Here is a 20,713-nt window from a genome sequence, read left to right as displayed (position 1 = left end):
GCACATCGCAGCCAATCATGTCTTTCATGAAAGAACCAAGCACATAAAGGTGGATTGCCATTTCATCCGAGCTCCAGTTCAATCCCACATCATCCAAACTCACTTTACTCGAAGCCATGACCAATTGGCTGACCTATTCACAAGGGCAACATATACACCATTACTACCATGACTATTAAATGAATACACTTGAGCTCTATTTACCCCAAATAGAATACTAATAACAGAAATTTACAAGTAAGAAAATCAAAGCTTAATTTTATTGATAATTGAACAACAAATAAAAGAAAGAATGTATATGTTATAAATCTGTTACAGTGATATCCCAACTGGGATTAATCGAACACGAACAAATATTAAAAGAATGGAGTCTGATGGCATTTGCCCACGTACTCTTGAACCATCAATAACTTTTTACAATTTACAAATCCAAACACTACTAAATTAAAGAATCATGACTTCATCAATCATAGGGTAATATATATCAGTAGGTATTTCCAGCAGGCTCATTAGTTGACCTGCTTGCTTGGCGAAGCAGTTTCTCTTCGGAGAGAAGTTTAGCAAACCTGAAATCATAATTAATTAAGTTCCAAATTTTCATTAATAAATAATCATTACAATATATACATGTGTATTATATATGTGAATAATAATTATGTTATGTACCTTGTAAGAGCCTCTGCATTAGTCTCATGCTTAGAAGCCTCAAACCTGCCACTGTCCAAATTAACCCTGGAAACTGGTTGTTTCAATAACCCTTCACCAACTTTCACAAGATTGGCCAAATTTTTCTTTGTTGCTACATCTACAGAAGATATTGTCCCGTGAAGGGTATCATCCTGCATTTGTTTCCACGAAGGGTATCAGAAATGTTGTTTTGTGTGTCTAAACCATATTACTAGACAAATTAGACTAGCAGCCATGGATAAAATACATTTCAGATGATGATTTCATTACCTGAATTCGAAGATAGTTTTCTTCAGAATTAAAGGCTTGAAAAACGCCAGAAAGGTGAAGATCAACCATATCGGCGCTTGCTTGACTGAAAACGTCAATGATCGGGGTGGAACCACCACTGGTTAACCAATTCAAGAGGCCCCATTTGGCTGCAGCAGATGCATGGTATTCCCGTTCAGCTTTTGATGAGCCAGTTCCTAATGATATTACTAGAAATCGTCCATAGTCCACACGTTTTACAGGAATGATATCTGAATTCTCCTTCTCTATTTCGTTTACCACTTCACAAATAGCAACAAATGTCTGCAAGGTAAAAAATGTTTATGCTATTTTCTAATTAAACCAAGTTTATTATAAATGAAATCTTAGATATACAGTACAACATTCTCTTGTCTGCAATCTATAATAAAAATAATATAACAGAAAATAGGGGTTTGAATCGTGCTATAATATTTACCGGATTATTTGCAGCCACGCCGCCATCTATAAGGTTATATTCTCTAACTGTTCCTGCAGCATACTTGGTTTCAAAATAATGAGCTGGAAGGTAAGTTGGTGCTGCTGAGGTTGCAATGCATATGTCAGAGAGTAAGGCATCGGTGCACGGCTTCTTTTCCACCTGGTAAAAAACCACATAAATGCCCATGCGTATTAGATATCAACTACATATTTTTAGTAATTTTCTGAACTATTTCTTTGGAGATGATGAAGAAGTGAAATTTCCAGATAGAAGAAGGTGATCAAGTACAAACCCTGCAGCTGGAGAAGACAACTGGCTGGAGATTCCGAATGTCGAATGTGGGAATGACAACATTAGTCAATGTGTTGTGCAACTTGTTGTTGCCTAATTTTTGCCTGATCAAGCCATGCAGATACTTGCCGTTGTATTTTGGTCCTGTTAGAGCTTTCATAATCTTTCTTGTATACGGAAACCAACTGTAAACAGAAGTAATATATTGACTATAAAGAATCTTAACCATATACAATAGCAATATAGTAACAAAATAATAAATTTGAAATTTAACATGTAATCCACAAATTTGAAATTTAACTTGTTGTAAAAGCATTACATCTTTTGGGGGAAGATTTTAGGGCATTCACTTAGGTAGAAGTCCTTAAGATCTTTGGCAGCAAACAGTGGGCGGTCATTCTCGTTTGGGGTTGTGAGCATGGCCGTCACAAGACCACCAGTGCTTGTTCCTGCGATCACATCGAAGTAGTCGGCAATTCTTGCATCCTCACCGTCTAGCTTCTGCAAACATTAATCTCAATTTACTACTTTTAAAAAAAAAATATTATTATTGAGGGGAGGAGAAAGATTCGAAACTATTACAATACGTTAGGAAAGAAGAAGTTTTAGGACCTAAGGCACATGGAAACCAGACACCTACCTACTACTTGATAATACATGACATTGAACTACGTATTAACTAGTGTATTACGCATGACCGACGTTGATTAAACTATATGTAACTATAATTTTGTTACACGCAAATGTGGAATGACATGGTGTGTATGCATTCACATATTTGCAAAATTAACCTAATCCGGGAGGGGAACTTGAGACCTCTTCGGACAAAGTTGGAGATAAGTACATGACCAACAAAGTTAACATAATATTGTTAATCACATTACCTGAAGTTCAGATTCAAGAAAACCAAGGATGGTGGCTGGAATAAGGCCTCTTATCCCGCCACCGTCGATGCTGAGAACTGTGATGAGCTTTCTACTGGTTGTTTCCATTAGACAGTTTGAGAAAGGGAGAGGGAGATAGAGCCTGAACAATTGATAAGCTAGAGTTCTTAATTTGGTTGTGATTTCTCCTTGAGAGTAGTTGGTATTTATAGACTTGAGCTTGGTAGCTTGCTTGCGCGAATACGTATACCATTGGTTTTCCAGGAAAGAACCTCTCGCCTTAGATAGTTCATTTCCAACATGGTCACTAACATATTAAACTCATGCTGAAGGCTTTAAGCTCATCCTCCACCTCAGCCCAGCTCCCTAATTAATCCAGAAATTTAGAGGCCAATTAACTGAGTTTGAATCATACTTAAATATAGGGAATGAATTTCGCATACAATTTTTTCTCCTTTTGCACACCCCATTAATTTCTTTCTACTAATTCTCCTTTATTTTATTTAATTGAAGTCCCAAAAATATAAAAACAGGAATATCCATGCAAAGAAAATATAGTGTGAAAATTATTTCTCTAATTATAAAACTCAGACTAATGTATACTAGTCTTATAAACGTGAGAATTTCAAAACGTAATACAAAAATTATTAATTTAGCAAGCTTCTATGATCATAATCCTCGAGGCTCTTCCGTACAGGATTTAAACATGAATGGTTCTTCGTGCTAGTTGCATATCCGCTAGTGGCCAAGTAGTGGTCCCTTCAAAATTTATACATATCCCCATGTCAGCATATGCATACATGTGGGAATATATAATATAACTAGTTTTATTATTCATGTCCTCGTGCCGTCTTATTTATTCGTTCAATTCAAACAACAGAAAAAACGTCACCCGTATTACTGTTGCGTCAACCAAATGGTCCATGGCCCCAAAAGCCAATTCAACAATCAGCTTGATACATAGGACGACATGTAATCGATGGTTTTATCCAATCATACTATATTTATTTATTTAAGGTGAGATGAATTATCTCTCTTCGTTTGCAAGTTTTGAATCACCCTCTCGCTGTTGAATTAGGACTTTCATCTCCTTATGTTTTTATTTTTATTTTTTTTACTTTCACAAGAATTAAAATTAACCAAATGTCCGGTATGTTGTGAAAGGGAGAGACAATATTTATTTTAGTTTCGAAAAACAATGGCTTGAAGTTTGAACTGCTATAATCTCCAAACAGTAAATTTGAGTCTAAAAAGGAATGCACACTATCTTGCCTAACCCAACATCAGCGAAAAGTTTTGGAAAGTTTCTTTTTAATTTTTTATTTATTTTTTATATTGAGACACATACATACAATTTATTATGACATTTTTGGCTCTTACATGTAATGCATTCTTTCTTAAATGGAAACGTGGAAACATTTATTGTATAGTGTAAGAATGAAATTCATAATCAACTAAAAATCCTTATCTGGATTAGAACCGCGATTCGTTGAGCAATCTTTTGAGTATCTACATTTGTCCTTGTATCATGACAACTCCATAGCAAAAACAAATGATCTTCTACTCTCTTTCACTCATCTTATCACAACTCTATTCAATGGGGCTAGAAGAGTTATTTCTGGGTGCCAAATGTGAGAGCAATGACCCTTGTTATATGGTAATAGAGGTAGAATCCGAGTAGGGAACTTCCCATCCTGTAATTCTACTCAAACAAGACTTTATTGCCTAAACTTTAGATTCGTATCTAATTAGGTTTACTAATCGTATCAAGACTTCTATAGTTATAAAAACCTAGTACTACACTCTCCTCATTAGCGTATAAGTATTATTAAAATCAATCTCTGCAATCCTTAATCTATAAGAGACGTTACATACAAGTGTTCAGCTCTAATATAGTCTTACATATAAACATCATAACTAGAACCCTTCATTTTCATATCTAGAAAAATTCTTTCAATTTAAAGACCGTTTAGTCATTCATAAGTGTCGAACAAATCAATGGTTATGGTGATAATTAAGCAACGTACTTATGATAAACGATCAATTTGTATGATCTATATATATAGATGCTAACAGTCTTCAAAATGAATGATTTTTTTCTAAGATGATCTTTAGATAATGATTATCAAACAGAATGGTGTATATGTCATCATGATTATCAAAGATGATATTTGTATGATCTATAGATAATGATGTATATGTCATCATGTATGGAGGAGTGGCTTGATGTAAACTAGAAGAATTGAGAGACGTTCAATGAAGGTTATTTGTTGTTGCATATCCCGAAAGTTAAGGTTTTTTATTTTTCGGCTTGTTGGAGTTAACAAAGCTTTAGTATGGTATGCCAATTTTGGACCCACATAACACACATACGCTTTTGAGTTGATGTGCAGTCAAACTACAACAAACATCGTAATCATGCTATTTTTTCCACTTCACGCTAATCCATATATTTAAGGTCTGTGTTCTGCCACAAAATAAAAGGTGATTACCGTGATTTGCACTGAATTAAGAAGTTTGAAAATGTCAAAAATAAATAAAAATAAAAGAAGAAGAAAGAAAAAGCTGTGTGTGGGAGTTCAGGAAATTAATTCCAAAATCTCATCATTTCACTCTGCATATTCGGTTTAATATCCTCCAAATATATACGTAATGATGCGTGACTAGGATGCCTGCTTCTTGTAATCGTATTTTTGATACTCTTGCGTACATGATGAAGAACTATAGTGTGGAGCCAAAAGTGTTCAAAATATGTATTTATTCAAAACCTATTTCATTCATCCTCATCAAATCCTTCTCACAAGGTAACCTCCAAATATTCATTCAAAATAGGATTAATTAATTGATTTTCTAATTAATCGATTAATTTTCTAATTAATTGAAAAATATTATAATTACACCCTAAAACCACTAAATGTGGCCGGTTCCCACCTCTCCAAAGGGGGCCGGCCACACCCCTATAAATACCACTCCATTTTTCCAAAAAACCTAAGTAGAATCCTCTTGCAAAATTCTCTAAATTCTCCAAACACTTTTCTCTGAAAAATTCTAACTTTGGTTTCGGAGGTTCTTTGGCCAAACCCCCCCCCCTCCAAAATTCATCGTGGGCGCATGAGGCTCTTAGCCTTGACCTAAGTTGTTAATTGTCACTACTACAATATTAGCTTTAGGTGGTGGATGATGGTGGCGGATATTAGAAAAATCATGTTGGATAAAATATATCCGACACATCATTTAATTAGTGACGGATATTAGAAAAATCATGTCGGTTATATCTTACATAAAGTCCTGGCGGATATTTAATGGCTGATATAAAAAAATCATGTCGGATATTTAATATTTTTTAAGATTCTGGCGGTTTTGAAGTTAATTGTGGCAGTTATAACCGACAGAAATTGACTATTTTATTATTTTACTTTCTAGCGGTTATTATTTTAGTATTCTGGCGGTTATAACCGACATAAATGAAAATTTTATTATTTTAATATGTTATATTGATTAAAAATAAATAAATAAATAAACACATATTTAAAATTATTTTTTTCACTCATGACCCTAAAGTCTAATGAACCCAATTCCCACGAGCCATAAATTTTCTGAGAGAATAATAACAACAGACTACAATCTGAAGCTCTATCATTTTTGTAATAAGGATTATGCTCCTTAACAAGCAAGCAACAAGATACAACGAAATTCAAACAATTTTTTTCAATGCGTCACAAATCACATTGTCTGGCACATAAACACACATGAACATTTGGTGTACTCTATCATGTCTGATTGTATTATTTTAAAATGTTATATTGATTAAAAATAAATAAATAAACACATGTTTTAAACATTTTTTTTTTTCACTCATGGCCCTGTCGAATATAACCGACATGAACAAAGCAAGATTTTGGACGACCGCCAGAATAATCTCTGAATGTTTTTTTTATGCGATTTTTTACACATGCTATCTCGGAGTATATACAAATATATATGACGGTTGGATCGTTGAAACTAATTTCGTAGAATGCATATCCTATCAAATTGATAGATTTAGCAAACACTTAAGAGTTAATGTTATACTTCCAATAAGTATAAAATAAGATTTATCCACTAGTGTAAATATTTTAAATTGAAGATTGAATTTATTCATTACATTCTTATAGGGTCGAGGAGTGTAGCTGTAAAAAATCATCAAGATCGGAGTTAAAATAACCGTTAATTTGTGATTTTTCGTTTATAACCGTTGAAAACTTTTGTTCTGTTACCTAATCTCTGAATGTTTGTTTTTTGTGATTTTTTACGTATGCGATCTCGGAGTGTGTACAAACAAGTTTGATGGTTAGATCATTGAAAAAGTTTCGTAGAATGTTTATCGTGTCAAAACGGTAGATTAAATAAACACTTAAGAGTTAATGTTATACTTCCATTAAGTATAAAATAAGATTTTGTGGTATCCACTAGAGTAAATATTTTAAATTGAAGATCAAATTTATTCATTGCATTCTTATAGGGTCAAGGAGTGTAGCTGTAAAAAAATCATTAAAATCGGAGCTAAAATAACCGTTAAATTATGATTTTTCGTTTATAACCGTCGAAAACTTTTGTTCCGTTACGTAATCTCTGAATATTTTTTTTTTACAATTTTTTACGTATGCAATCTCGGAGTGTGTACAAATAAGTTTTACGGTTGGATCATTGAAAAAAGTTTCGTAGAATGCATATCACGTTAAAACGGTAGATTAAACAAACACTTAAGAGTTAATATTATACTTTCATCAAGTATAAAGTAAGATTTGTGGTATCCACTAGTGTAAATATTTTAAATTAAAGATCAAATTAATTCATTGCATTCTTATAGGGTCAAGGAGTGCAGCTGTAAAAAATCATTAAAATCGGAGTCAAAATAACCGTTAAATTGTGATTTTTCGTTTATAACCATCGAAAATTTTTGTTCCGTTATGTAATCTTTGAATGTTTGTTTTTTACAATTTTTTACGTATGCAATCTCATAGTGTGTACAAATAAGTTTGACGGTTGGATCATTGAAAAAAGTTTCGTAGAATGTATATCACGTCAAAACGGTAGATTAAACAAACACTTAGAGTTAATATTATACTTCCATCAATTATAAAGTAAGACTTGTGGTATTCACTAGTGTAAATATTTTAAATTGAAGATCAAATTTATTCATTGCATTCTTATAGGTCGAGGTGTGTAGATATAAAAAAAAATCATTAAAATTGGAGCTAAAATAACCGTTAAATTGTGATTTTTCGTTTATAACCGTAAAAAACTTTTGTCCCATTACGTAATCTTTGAATGTTTGTTTTTTACGATTTTTTACATATGCGATCTTGTAGTATCTACAAACAAGTTTGATGGTTCGATCATTGAAACTAGTTTCGTAGAATGCATATCTCCGTTAAATTTGCCTAAATTTGTAAGTGGAAAAAGTAATTTGTGCTAAATTTTTATTTATATTTTTCAAGTATTGATTAGATAATATTTAGTTTGTGTGATGACATTTTCAGTGTACAATTATCTTTTTGTTTCTTTATTGCATATTTTACATGGATTATTATCTATTAAACCAAACAATTATTTATTTAATTTTTAAAAATGTATTCTATTTAAATACATATTATTTATTAAACCAAACAATTATTATTTTATTTCTTAAAATCGTAACAAAATTTTGGGGGGATTTTTGCCGCCTTTTTTTCTGTCGGTTATAACCGACAGTAATTAAAATGTTTCCGTAGATTTTATATTTTAAAAAAATGTTTCTGTCGGTTTTAACCGACATTAATTAAATTTTCCAGAATAAAATGGCGCTCTCATTTTACTCACTACAAAACTCTCTCTCCTCCCTCGCATTCACCCCCCAAAACCCCCTCTCTCTCTCTGAGTCTCCAACCCAAAACCTTGGGAATTCAAACAGCGCCAGCCATGGCGGACAAGGAGAACTGCCTGCGTGTCACGAGGTCGATGAAGAGAAGGCCCGAGGTTGCAGTGACCCCGGAGTAGCCGGCCACCAAAAAACGCGTGGTGTTGGGAGAGCTCCTGAATGCTGTCGTTCTGGAGAATAAAATGTCTGGGGCGGAGAAGCAGATCCAGAAACGCGGCTCTAGAGGCAAGGCAAAGAAAGTAGTGCCCTTGATCAAAACGATACAGCAGCCGGAGGCGGTCAAGATGACACCCCCCGATCCTGATATTCCCCAAATACCTCGATAGGCACGTGCTGGCCGATACCCGAGGGTGACGAAAGCCATTAATTGATACAAAAGCTAAGAATGAGAAATAAATAAGGGTTATAAATTGAAATACAATGAATTAACAATTTAGGAACGTGTTCAGAGCATACAGCTAATTAGAACACTAAAAGAAATAATATAAAATTGAATGAATAAAGGAGTGGGTCCTACACCGAGACGGCTTGAAGATGCTGATGTTGAAGTGCCTTGACGCCAAAATTGTTTGCCTCGATTCTAAGACCTGAATGGGGGCACAAAATAAATGTGAGTGGACCAAGTTTATATATATACATAATACGAAAACAGTTGTGAACATACTAACCCCCCAAGTTTTAATAATGAAAACTACTAGCATAATAAGTGATAGGTTTACTAAAAACCCTAGCATGCCAAAAACATCTCAAAAGACATATCGCGGAAAAACATCGCAAAAATCAAAATATCAATCATCTCACAGATCGTCTCGTAAGCGTGGTGTGCTGCTAGTAAGATCACTGAATAAATATAACTCCCGGCCCTATGCCAGCACCGTGGTCTCTGCGCCCATAGCCAGAGATTACCAACTCCCGGCCCAATGCCTGCTCCGTGTCCCTTAGCCCGTAGCTAGGGATTATTTCTCCCGGCCTAATTGCTAACATCAGATCCTCGCCCCAGGCGGCATAGTGTCCTCTAGGTACGCACAAATAGTTACGCCTCTCATAAATAACCACTTCATAATATAAAGTCATCTATCGTCTATACTATAAAGAGGGGTTTCTAAACATGTTCTAGCATCCTATCGTCATCTATCAGATAGTCTACCAGTTCATGGTTTTTATAGAAAATACGATATATTAAAATATAGCTCAATATAGGCCAACAATTAATTCCTTGCAAAATAACGAGACGATAATCAACATTTCAATAAACATGCTTAACATAAAATCAATCCATAAACTCGTAAGGCATGCTTTTCATTTATGCAATTAAACTATGAAATCATGTAATTTTAGAAGGGGTTCACTCACAGTACTCAGCTGCCGAAGAGCCACGCAATTAGCAAAGACGGAAACGCCACAATTAATTGCCTCTAAGCACATAAAGGGTACATTTAGTCAAACTCTACTCAAACGACTTATTTTGGAAAAACAGACATCGCAAAAAGGTTCAGGACTTCGAAATTAGCCTAAGAGGGTCTCGAACGAAAACTCGAAAAAGTCAACAAAAAGTCAACGTTGACTGTTGACCAGTCAAAGTCAAAGTCAACGGGTCAAATAGTCAAACCGGGTCAAAGGGTCTTGGGCTTAGGGTTTGGATCTGGATTAGGGCTTAGGTCCTAAAGCCCAAGGGTTTAGGGTTTTGCTACACGGGTCGAAGGCCCTTGTTTTCCCAAAGCCCAAAGGCCTGCTTTGAAAGGGTTTAGGGGGATCGGGCTCAAGCCCTTAACAGAAAGTGGCCCAAATGGCCTATTTGGTTTAAAAGAATTAACTAAAACTAAAATAAAAAGGAAATGGGTTTGGGTTGGGCTCGGCAGGAAAGGCCCAAAGGCCTTGGGTTTGGTGGGTCACCGAATTCCAAGAAAGGAGAAGGCCGGATTTCTGCTGGAGAATTCCTAAGCTCTGATGAAGCTCAAAACTCAACCAAAAGATGTCATTCAATATATCAAATTAAAGCCCCGAAGGTAAGGAATTAAAATATACCCTTGGTTCTTGTCATCGTGGCCGGAGTTGGCCGGAAAACGGCCTGGAAGCCACGGGTGTCTGCTGGAAACTGGGCAAAATACAAATGGATATAACTTCTTCAATACTCAACGAAATTGGGTGAAACAAAAAGGAAAGTTGTATTACTCGACAAGACGAAGAGATTGATACCTTTCATGCCTGCCAATTAGCCGTTATTTGGCCGGAAATTGCCTCGAAAGGGGCGGTGCTCGCCGGAAAACTGAGAAAGTATCCCCAAATTGGTTCTTCTTGGTTTTGACGTCCAAAGCAAGTACAAAGGGGTTAGTTTGCAACCAGTGACGAGGGAAAGATGATCAAAAGGGTTTAGAACTTACCATCGTGACTGGAATTTGAGAAAATACTTTGAGGCTCATCCTCCATACCGGAGCTCGGTAACTCTTTTGCCTTCATCGAGTTTCAATGATGCCGAAAAGGAGCTCAAGGATGGTGGTGTTGTTTGTTGGTGAGAAAAGCCCTCAGAGGGGACTGAGATGGAGAGAGCTGAGAGGGAGAGAAAGTTAAGGGAGGGTGAGACAGAAAGTGACAGAGAGACAGCGAGAGTGAGAGAGACATGCAGATCGGGAAAAGAGAAAGAGAATGGGAGTTGGGTGTTTGCCACGTGGCAGCGTGGGGGAGAAGAGAAATCGAGATAAAGGTCCGAATTAGATTAGGATAAGGGACCAAAAAGAAATTTTCAAAAACCTTTTAGGGAAAATATGAAATTTACAAAATAATTGGGGTGGGGTGTAACACAAGGACGTTGATGCGGTGTTGGATGACCACCAAATGTGTGCCCTGTATGCTCGTGACATTTATGAGTATCTTCAGAAGCTCGAGGTAAAGGGTTATCGAATTGTAGCTTTCTTTTTAAAATTAGAATTTATTGGAAAAATGGGAGCTGGGTTTTGTTGATTTTTGGGTTCTTAGTTTATCTGTGGGTTCTGGTTGCATTGAAATTTGAATTAGGGATAAAGGCTAAAGCTTTCTGGTGATTAGTTTATGTCATTTTTTCTTAGCCAAAGATTAAGCTATATATAGGAACTTCTGGAGTATCTGTAGTCTGGGCTTGGTTTGAAGTGGAATTTACTGGAAAATTGGAGGCGTGTTTTGTTAATGTTTGGGCTTTAAATTTTCTAGCGGTTCTTCTGGTTACTCTGAAATTTGAATTAAGGATAAAGGCTGAAGCTTTCTGGTGATAGTTTATGCAACTTTTGATTAGCAAAAAGTTTGACGCTTAATTTAGCAGGTCTCGTAGTCTCTGTATTTTGTTTTGGTTTGAATTGGAATTTGGAGGTTATTTTGGGTTTTGGGGCATCTGGGCTAATGGTGATGATGGGTTAATATTCAGGCGGATGAAGATCGAAGACCTTAACCCGATTACATGACAAAGATTCAAAAGGATGTAATTGCCAATATGAGAGGAGTCTTAGTGGACTGGTTGGTTGATGTTGCAGAGGAATATAAACTCCTTTCTAACACTCTTTTCCTCACCGTTATGTATATTGATAGATTCCTATCTATGAATGTTCTCAACCGGAAGAGGCTTCAGTTACTTGGTGTTTCTTCGATGCTCATTGTCTCTCTGGGATGTGATTATGCTATTTGATGTTGAGGGTCAGTTCATGTGAAAGTGCAGTGAATATGGAAGGATATGGAAAATGCAAAAAGTGGTTTATATTTTTTATTATTATTAATATATTTTCTGTTGGTTTTAATCGACAGAAATGCTCTTCTTTATTTATTATTAATAAATTCTCTGTCGGATATGTTCGACATAATTTTTGTCGATTTTAACCGACAGAAATGCTCGGATTTATTTATTATTAATATATTCTCTGTCGGTTATATCCGACACAATTTCTGTCAGTTTTAGAGTATCTTCTGTCGGAAAATTCATTTCCTGACACTGGCAATTCTGTCGCTTATTATATCTGCCACTGCATGCATTTTTTGTCGGATTTTGCTTAAAATCCGACAGTAATATACGTCTTTTGTCGGTTTTTGGACCGCCAATTATAGATAATTTTGTAGTAGTGTGTTTTTGTAGGTGCATTTTCGTCAGACTGTAGTCCATGTTTTTTAAATAAAAGCTTAATTTTATTGAGGAACCAACAAACAAGCAACAAATTAACAAAAAGAATGAATATATCGAATACATAGAGATCTATTAGAGTGATATCCCCACAGGATTTATTCGAACACAAACAAATATTGAAAGAGTGAAGTATATATGGTGGCCATTTGCCCCCATACCCTCGAACTATCAATAATTTATTGTAATTTACATTTCCAAACAGTATAACTTAAAGAATTACGACTTGTTATCGTCTTAGGTAACAATCAACCAGTAAATACTTTCAGCATGCCCGTTGGTTGACCCTGCTTGGCGACTCTCTCTTTCGAGAGTAGCTTAGCAAACCTGAAAATTCTAGTTAATTATATGGTTAATTAAGTTACAACTTCCCACTGATCATCATTTACATAAACAAATCTGCAAGTTTAACGATAAATGTTTTACCTTATAAGAGCCTCTACATTTGTCTCATGATTAGAAGCCTCAAATTTACCGTTGTCCAAATTAAGCCGAGAAACTTGTTTCAATAACCCTTCACCAACTTTCACAAGATTGGCCAAATTCCTCTTTGTGGCTATATCCACAGAAGATATGGTCCCATGAAGGGTATCATTCTACGTTCGATATTGTTGTGCTTTGAAAAAAAACTGTTTCTGCTGTGCTGTGAGAATAAGCTCATTTTTGCTGCTTCACGTTTTCAGTTTTTTTTCATCCAAAACTATGAAAATGAGTTGTTTTTAAGTATTTACCAAACACATTCTTTAGGTTAGTTTTTTTTTTATACCCACTTTTTATAAATGCATTTCGTATGACAAGTTCACTACCTGAATTCTAAGATGGTTTTTTTTTTTTTTTTTTTTTCTCCTTCAGAATGAAAGGCTTGGAAAACTCCAGAAAGGTGAAGATCAACCATGTCTCTACGCTTGCTTGACTGAAAACATCAATAATTGGAATGGAGCCACCGCTGGTTAACCAATTCAACAGGCCCCATTTTGCTGCTGAACGTGCATGGTAATTCAGTTCAGCTTTTGATGAGCCAGTTCCTAATGACATCACTAGAAATCTCCCATAGTCCACAGGTTTCACGGGAAAGACGTCTTCTTTATTTCGTTTGTCATTTCACAAACAGCAAGTAAAGTCTGCACCACAAAGTATTTTAAGTGTTTAAGTTATTCTAAACGCTAAGTTTACTTTTAAAAGCAACGGTGTAGATTGAGAGTCTCTGGCAATATATATAACTCCTCCTCTAATATTATACATACCGGATTATTTGTAGCCACGTCGCCATCTATAAGGTTGAATTCTTTATCTTTGCCTGCAGCGTCCTTGGTTTTAAAATAATGAGTTGGAAGATAAGTTGGTGCTGCTGAGGTTGCAATGCATATGTCAAAGAGTAAGGCATCGTAGGTTGGCTTCCTTTTCACCTAACAATCAAAATAATGAGCATATCATATTATATTACAACCATATAAGTAATTTGATTAAATAATTTTTGGACATGAACAAATTTTACAGTGCTTCCACATATAATTCTGGCATATACTAAAAAATTTAGAAATAGTGAATATATCATAAAGAAGGTGAAGTACCCTATGGTTGGAGAAGACGGTTGGATGGAGATTCTTGATGTCAAACGTGGGAATGACAACATTAGTCAATGTGTCGTGCAGTTTTTTGTTGCCCAGTTTTTCTCTGATCAAGCTATGCAGATATTTTCCTTTGTATTTTGGTCCTGCTAGAGATTTGATAATCTTTATCGTATAACGAAAAATTGGCCTGTCTTCCAACTTGATGTGAAATCGGCCTTCCTTAATGGTGAACTACTTGAGCAAGTCTACATTAAGCAGCCTCCTGGTTATGTGATAAAAGGTAATGAACATAAGGTTTACAGACTGAAGAAGGCGTTATATGGACTGAAGCAGACACCTCAAGCCTGGTACAGTTGTATAGAATCACACTTTGAAAAGGCAGGTTTCAGCAAATGTCCATATGAGCACACTCTATTCATCAAGTCTGGAGAAGGAGGTAAAATCCTGATAGTTTGCTTATATGTTGAAGATCTCATTTTCACGGCCAATGATGAGGCTATGTTTGTTGATTTTAAGAATTCTATGATAGCTGAATTTGACATGACTGATCTGGGAAAGATGAAATATTTTCTTGGTATAGAAGTAATGCAAACAACCACTGGATTTTTTATTAGGCAACAGAAATATGTTCAGGAGGTTTTGGAGAGGTTTCACATGGAGAATTGTAATCCAGTTGGGACTCCAACTAAACCGGGATTGAAGCTCACAAGTGATCTTGATGGAGAGAGGGTTGATAGTACTTACTTCAAACAAATTGTTGGAAGTTTAATGTACTTGATAGCCACTCAGCCCGATATTATGTATGCAGTGTGTCTGATTAGCAGGTATATGGAAAGACCAACGGAGCTCCATCTTAGAGTTGCTAAAAGAGTGTTTCATTACTTGAAGGGAACAACAGATTTCTACAAGAAAAATGGAGGATCTATTTTGACTGGTTTCACTAACAGCGATTATGTTGGTGATTTAGATGATAGGCGGAGTACATCTGGCCATGTGTTTATGATGGGTTCAGGTGCCACATCATAGGCATTAAAGAAGCAACAAGTTGTTACTTTGTCCACAACTGAAGTAGAGTTCATAGCTGCAGCAACTTCTACATGTCAAGCAATTTGGTTGAGAAGGATTCTTGAAGAGTTACATTTTTATCAACATGGGCCTACTGTGATTCATTGTGATAATAGTTCAATTATCAAACTATCCAGGAATCTAGTTTTACATGGAAGAAGCAAACATATAGATGTGAGGTATCATTTTCTTCGTGATCTTACAACTGAAAAAACCATTGATTTGATTTATTGGCGAAGTGAAGACCAAGTTGCAGATATCCTGACCAAACCTCTAAAGCTGGAAGCATTTGAGAAGCTGCGTGGATTACTTGGAGTTTGTTCAAGTTCCCTTTTAAACTGATTGCGTAGATGGCATTCAGTTTAAGGGAGGGTGTTAAGATATTTAGTTGTTTGTTTTTCAATAAATTCTTGTTTGTTAGGAAGTATGTTGCTTTTACCTATTCCATAGCAGAATCCCAAATTAGTCGGAGTTGTTAGTCATGGGATTAGATGTTGCTTTATTTTCTGGCTTTCAGTTCTTAGCATTTGTATTTAATTAGACTTCAAGTCAATAAATCAGTATCGCATTCCTTTTACTCATTCTGCAGCAAACTCAGTTTTTAGTTTTACAACATGCCGGAATGAGGCCTCTAATTCCGCCCCCATCGATACTCAGAACTCTGACTATCTTTCCTAAGACTGGGGGGCGCTCTACGCTACCGCTTCTTTCCATCAGATAAGAGAGAGAGAGAGAGACAGAGACAGAGAGATTTTTGAGTTATGCTTTGAGAGAAGTCGTCTTGGTATTTATAGACTGGAACTTTCGTGCATGCGTGTTTCTGCATTGTAACCCATCTTCCAGGAAATATGCAACCTCCCTGAATTGCCGAGCTCTTCCTTCAGAAATTAGGCGAATTAAATAATGTATAGCTATATTTAATTGACTCTTTAATTATAGGTGGGACTGATAATTAATTCTAGTCTTTATAGATTGAGTAACCAAACGTTACACAACAATCCGGCAAGCTCCCATATACGATTAGAGAGATACTTGACTCCAGAAGAATTATACAGAAATTTCCACACAAATTACATCATAGCTAATTCAAGGAATTTTTGTTTATGATCAGTAACTATTTATATTATTTAACACTTTGTATAATAATCTCTATAAGGAATTTTTATTTCAGCCTCCTCCCAGACTTGTGGTCAGGGAAAGGCTTAAATGTCTATGTGAGTCTTTCCGGCCCCTAGAATAGGTGGATAACCATGGCTTGCCACCAGTTGTCCTCTTTTTTTTTTCTTTTTTTTCAAAGAAAAAAACTATAATAAATAAATAGATGGTTCGTATTACTTTTCTCAATTCCGATCATCTAGCATTATACATTTCGATGACCAAAATCTCCTACCAAACTTTATGGAGCCAATGTCCAGCTTGATGAGGCTCTTGCGTATGTAATATACTCCTGCATGCAACATTGACTTGTAAATGTTCATGTAGTGCCTCAAGGGCTTATATATAGGGTAATGTTAGGTAGACCAAATTTTTAAACCAAATTTATAAACTGAATGGTGTGTCCCAATAGTAAAATAAGTACATTAATCAACACTCAAGTAACAATCCAATTATCAACAACCATATCATTTAATTTACAAAATTAAGTTTCAAAATTTGGTCTCTCTAGCATCACCTTACCTTTATATATATGCTCATGCATAAATGGGAATAACTATTGAAATAAAATTTGGGAATAACTATTCTGAAGCAAAAAATAATCCAAAAATTTTTAGAGCTGACCCATATATTTTTACCAATGAATGACGATAATGCTCTTATTCAATTGGTGAGGCCATATTTATTACGCACACAATTCAACTTTGTTGAAGACCTAAATTGCTCGCAAGTGGCCCTTTACCATGGTGGTGGAGAGGAGTGTTACCCTTACACCACGGCGTGGGTTCAACCCCGTTGGCTTCCTAATATAACAAATCTATAGTTTGACCGAAAAAAAAAAAAAAAAAAAGACTTGAACTACTCACTACATTCTCATCAACCTCCCCAAGAAAAGTCAAACATATTAAAGATAAGATATTAATCTTATCTTTAATTAAATGAAGACCGCTCCCTCAAAAAAGTCAAGTAAGGAATCACAACCAAAATTCAATCAGAGCCGGATTTTACAAAATATTATTATTCAATAATATCTTCGTGATAATTATTTCCTACTCCATCTAATAGATGATATGGCTTGGCCAATTAGACGATGACACGTGCATTACAAACTCTACACATGTGGTGGACCCTATGATCTATAAATACAAGTCAAGTAAGGAATCACAACCAAAATTCAATCAGAGCCGGATTTTACAAAATATTATTATTCAATAATATCTTCGTGATAATTATTTCCTACTCCATCTAATAGATGATATGGCTTGGCCAATTAGACGATGACACGTGCATTACAAACTCTACACATGTGGTGGACCCTATGATCTATAAATACCTCAGTCTCCGCTAATTTATGATAAGCGAGACATCAAATTTTTGCGACTACAACCATATATTTCATTTATTCAATGTCATGCAGCCGTGTTTCATTAATTCAGTTCAACAAACAGAAAAAGCGATTGAATTTATTCCATGTCATTGTCAACCAATTGGTCTCACATATGCCACTAGGCAGTAGCCAATTCAACAATATCAGGTTGACACATAGGTTAATATGTAATTTTATCCAATAGGACTTCAAAATCTTCTTTTTAAAGAGTGTGAAGAATATCATCTCTTAGCTTGTAAATAATTAGACTCTAACACGTGCCCTAAAAAAGGTACCAAAACAGTCAGATGTTGGTTTTAAAGGCAACGTATACACCATTACTACCATGACCATCACCACTCGACCATTAAATGAATACACTTGAGCTCTATTTACCCCAAATAGAATACTATTAACAGAAATTTATAAGTAAGAAAATCAAAGCTTAATTTTATTGATAATTGAACAACAAATAAAAGAAAGAATGTATATGTTATACATCTGTTACAGTGATATCCCAACTGGGATTAATCGAACACGAACAAATATTAAAAGAATGGAGTCTGATGGCATTTGCCCACGTACTCTTGAACCATCAATAACTTTTTACAATTTACAAATCCAAACACTACTAAATTAAAGAATCATGACTTCATCAATCATAGGGTAATATATATCAGTAGGTATTTCCAGCAGGCTCATTAGTTGACCTGCTTGCTTGGCGAAACAGCTTCTCTTCGGAGAGTAGTTTAGCAAACCTGAAATCATAATTAATTAAGTTCCAAATTTGCATTAATAAATAATCATTACAATATATACATGTGGATTATATATGTGAATAATAATTATGTTATGTACCTTGTAAGAGCCTCTGCATTAGTCTCATGCTTAGAAGCCTCAAACCTGCCACTGTCCAAATTAACCCTGGAAACTGGTTGTTTCAATAACCCTTCACCAACTTTCACAAGATTGGCCAAATTTTTCTTTGTTGCTACATCTACAGAAGATACTGTCCCGTGAAGGGTATCGTCCTGCATTTGTTTCCACGAAGGGTATCAGAAATGTTGTTTTGTGTGTCTAAACCATATTACTAGACAAATTAGACTAGCAGCCATGGATAAAATACATTTCAGATGATGATTTCATTACCTGAATTCGAAGATAGTTTTCTTCAGAATTAAAGGCTTGAAAAACGCGAGAAAGGTGAAGATCAACCATATCGGCGCTTGCTTGACTGAAAACGTCAATGATTGGGGTGGAACCACCGCTGGTTAACCAATTCAAGAGACCCCATTTGGCTGCAGCAGATGCATGGTATTCCCGTTCAGCTTTTGATGAGCCAGTTCCTAATGATATTACTAGAAATCGTCCATAGTCCACACGTTTTACAGAAACGATATCTGAATTCTCCTTCTCTATTTCGTTTACCACTTCACAAATAGCAACAAATGTCTGCAAGGTAAAAAATGTTTAAGCTATTTTCTAATTAAACCAAGTTTATTATAAATGAAATCTTAGATATACAGTACAACATTCTCTTGTCTGCAATCTATAATAAAAATAATATAACAGAAAATAGGGGTTTGAATCGTGTTATAATAGTTACCGGATTATTTGCAGCCACGCCGCCATCTATAAGGTTATATTCTCTAACTGTTCCTGCAGCATACTTGGTTTCAAAATAATGAGCTGGAAGGTAAGTTGGTGCAGCTGAGGTTGCAATGCATATGTCGGAGAGTAAGGCATCGGTGCACGGCTTCTTTTCCACCTGGTAAAAAACCACATAAATGCCCATGCGTATTAGATATCAACTACATATTTTTAGTAATTTTCTGAACTATTTCTTTGGAGATGATGAAGAAGTGAAATTTCCCGATAGAAGAGGGTGATCAAGTACAAACCCCGCAGCTGGAGAAGACAACTGGCTGGAGATTCCGAATGTCGAATGTGGGAATGACAACATTAGTCAATGTGTTGTGCAACTTGTTGTTGCCTAATTTTTGCCTGATCAAGCCATGCAGATACTTGCCGTTGTATTTTGGTCCTGTTAAAGCTTTCATAATCTTTCTTGTATACGGAAACCAACTGTAAACATAAGTAATATATTGACTATAAAAAATCTTAACCATATACAATAGCAATATAGTAACAAAATAATAAATTTGAAATTTAACAGTTGTAAAAGCATTACATCTTTTGGGGGAAGATTTTAGGGCATTCACTTAGGTAGAAGTCCTTAAGATCTTTGGCAGCAAACAGTGGGCGGTTATTCTCGTTTGGGGTTGTGAGCATGGCTGTCACAAGACCACCAGTGCTTGTTCCTGCGATCACATCGAAGTAGTCGGCAATTCTTGCATCCTCACCGTCCAGCTTCTGCAAACATTAATCTCAATTTACTACTTCAAAAAAAATATATTATTATTGAGGGAAGGGGAAGGATTCGAAACTATTACAATACGATAGGAAAGAAGAAGTTTTAGGACCTAAGGCACATGGAAACCTGACACCTACCTACTACTTGATAATACATGACATTGAACTACGTATTAACTAGTGTATTACGCATGACCGACGTTGATTAAACTATATGTAACTATAATTTTGTTACACGCAAATGTGGAATGACATGGTGAGTATGCATTCACATATTTGCAAAATTAACCTATTCCGGGAGGGGAACTTGAGACCTCTTCGGACAAAGTTGGAGATAAGTACATGACCAACAAAGTTAACATAATATTGTTAATCACATTACCTGAAGTTCAGATTCAAGAAAACCAAGGATGGTGGCTGGAATAAGGCCTCTTATCCCGCCACCGTCGATGCTGAGAACTGTGATGAGCTTTCTACTGGTTATTTCCATTAGACAGTTTGAGAAAGGGAGAGGGAGATGGAGCCTGAACAATTGATAAGCTAGAGTTCTTAAT

General features: G+C 35.6%; 2 protein-coding genes, 1 long non-coding RNA gene and 1 pseudogene across 4 annotated transcripts; 1 reads left to right on the top strand and 3 right to left on the bottom strand.

Moving 5' to 3' along the window:
• Positions 1 to 238: 238 nt before the first annotated feature.
• On the bottom strand, positions 239 to 2,799 carry LOC137712126 (patatin-like protein 2). Its single transcript, XM_068451271.2, has 7 exons — positions 2,593 to 2,799; positions 2,028 to 2,209; positions 1,710 to 1,893; positions 1,415 to 1,576; positions 958 to 1,260; positions 667 to 839; positions 239 to 566 (listed from the first exon to the last, which is right to left on the bottom strand). The coding sequence occupies exons 1-7, from the start codon at positions 2,698 to 2,700 to the stop codon at positions 485 to 487; spliced, it is 1,194 nt and encodes a 397-aa protein (XP_068307372.1). The 5' UTR covers positions 2,701 to 2,799; the 3' UTR covers positions 239 to 484.
• Positions 2,800 to 11,281: 8,482 nt separating this feature from the next.
• LOC148690985 (uncharacterized) lies at positions 11,282 to 12,272 on the top strand. Its single transcript, XR_015957328.1, has 2 exons — positions 11,282 to 11,374; positions 11,886 to 12,272. It is a non-coding gene; the product is annotated as an uncharacterized LOC148690985 (long non-coding RNA).
• Positions 12,273 to 12,877: 605 nt separating this feature from the next.
• LOC137715704 (patatin-like protein 2) lies at positions 12,878 to 14,676 on the bottom strand (annotated as a pseudogene).
• A 3,532-nt stretch (positions 14,677 to 18,208) lies between these two features.
• Positions 18,209 to 20,713, bottom strand: LOC137710939 (patatin-like protein 2). 2 transcript variants are annotated; one of them, XM_068450110.2, is made up of 7 exons: positions 20,542 to 20,713; positions 19,978 to 20,159; positions 19,688 to 19,871; positions 19,393 to 19,554; positions 18,936 to 19,238; positions 18,645 to 18,817; positions 18,209 to 18,544 (listed from the first exon to the last, which is right to left on the bottom strand). In XM_068450110.2, the coding sequence occupies exons 1-7, from the start codon at positions 20,647 to 20,649 to the stop codon at positions 18,463 to 18,465; spliced, it is 1,194 nt and encodes a 397-aa protein (XP_068306211.1). In that variant the 5' UTR covers positions 20,650 to 20,713; the 3' UTR covers positions 18,209 to 18,462. The 2 variants fall into 2 exon arrangements, with proteins under 2 accessions (XP_068306211.1, XP_088542309.1); XM_088686183.1 differs by having other exon boundaries at positions 19,978 to 20,156; positions 20,542 to 20,708.

Source organism: Pyrus communis, chromosome 15, assembly GCF_041283825.1.
Source record: "Pyrus communis isolate YQ-2024b chromosome 15, ASM4128382v1, whole genome shotgun sequence".
Taxonomy (NCBI): domain Eukaryota; kingdom Viridiplantae; phylum Streptophyta; class Magnoliopsida; order Rosales; family Rosaceae; genus Pyrus; species Pyrus communis.
Note: the sequence above shows the minus strand (reverse complement) of the source record. Positions and strands in the feature narration are given on the sequence as shown.

What these genes read in the sequence shown, in the direction of transcription:
- LOC137710939 (XM_068450110.2), bottom strand. Translation starts at nt 20,649, where the DNA reads ATGGAAATAACCAGTAGAAAGCTCATCACAGTTCTCAGCATCGACGGT. An exon ending in AAAATCTTCCCCCAAAAGAT is followed by an intron (nt 19,872 to 19,977) that starts GTAATGCTTTTA and finishes TTATGTTTACAG; the next exon opens with TTGGTTTCCGTATACAAGAA. An exon ending in TTGTCTTCTCCAGCTGCGGG is followed by an intron (nt 19,555 to 19,687) that starts GTTTGTACTTGA and finishes GTTTTTTACCAG; the next exon opens with GTGGAAAAGAAGCCGTGCAC.
- LOC137712126 (XM_068451271.2), bottom strand. Translation starts at nt 2,700, where the DNA reads ATGGAAACAACCAGTAGAAAGCTCATCACAGTTCTCAGCATCGACGGT. An exon ending in AAAATCTTCCCCCAAAAGAT is followed by an intron (nt 1,894 to 2,027) that starts GTAATGCTTTTA and finishes TTCTGTTTACAG; the next exon opens with TTGGTTTCCGTATACAAGAA. An exon ending in AAAACTATCTTCGAATTCAG is followed by an intron (nt 840 to 957) that starts GTAATGAAATCA and finishes AAACAAATGCAG; the next exon opens with GATGATACCCTTCACGGGAC.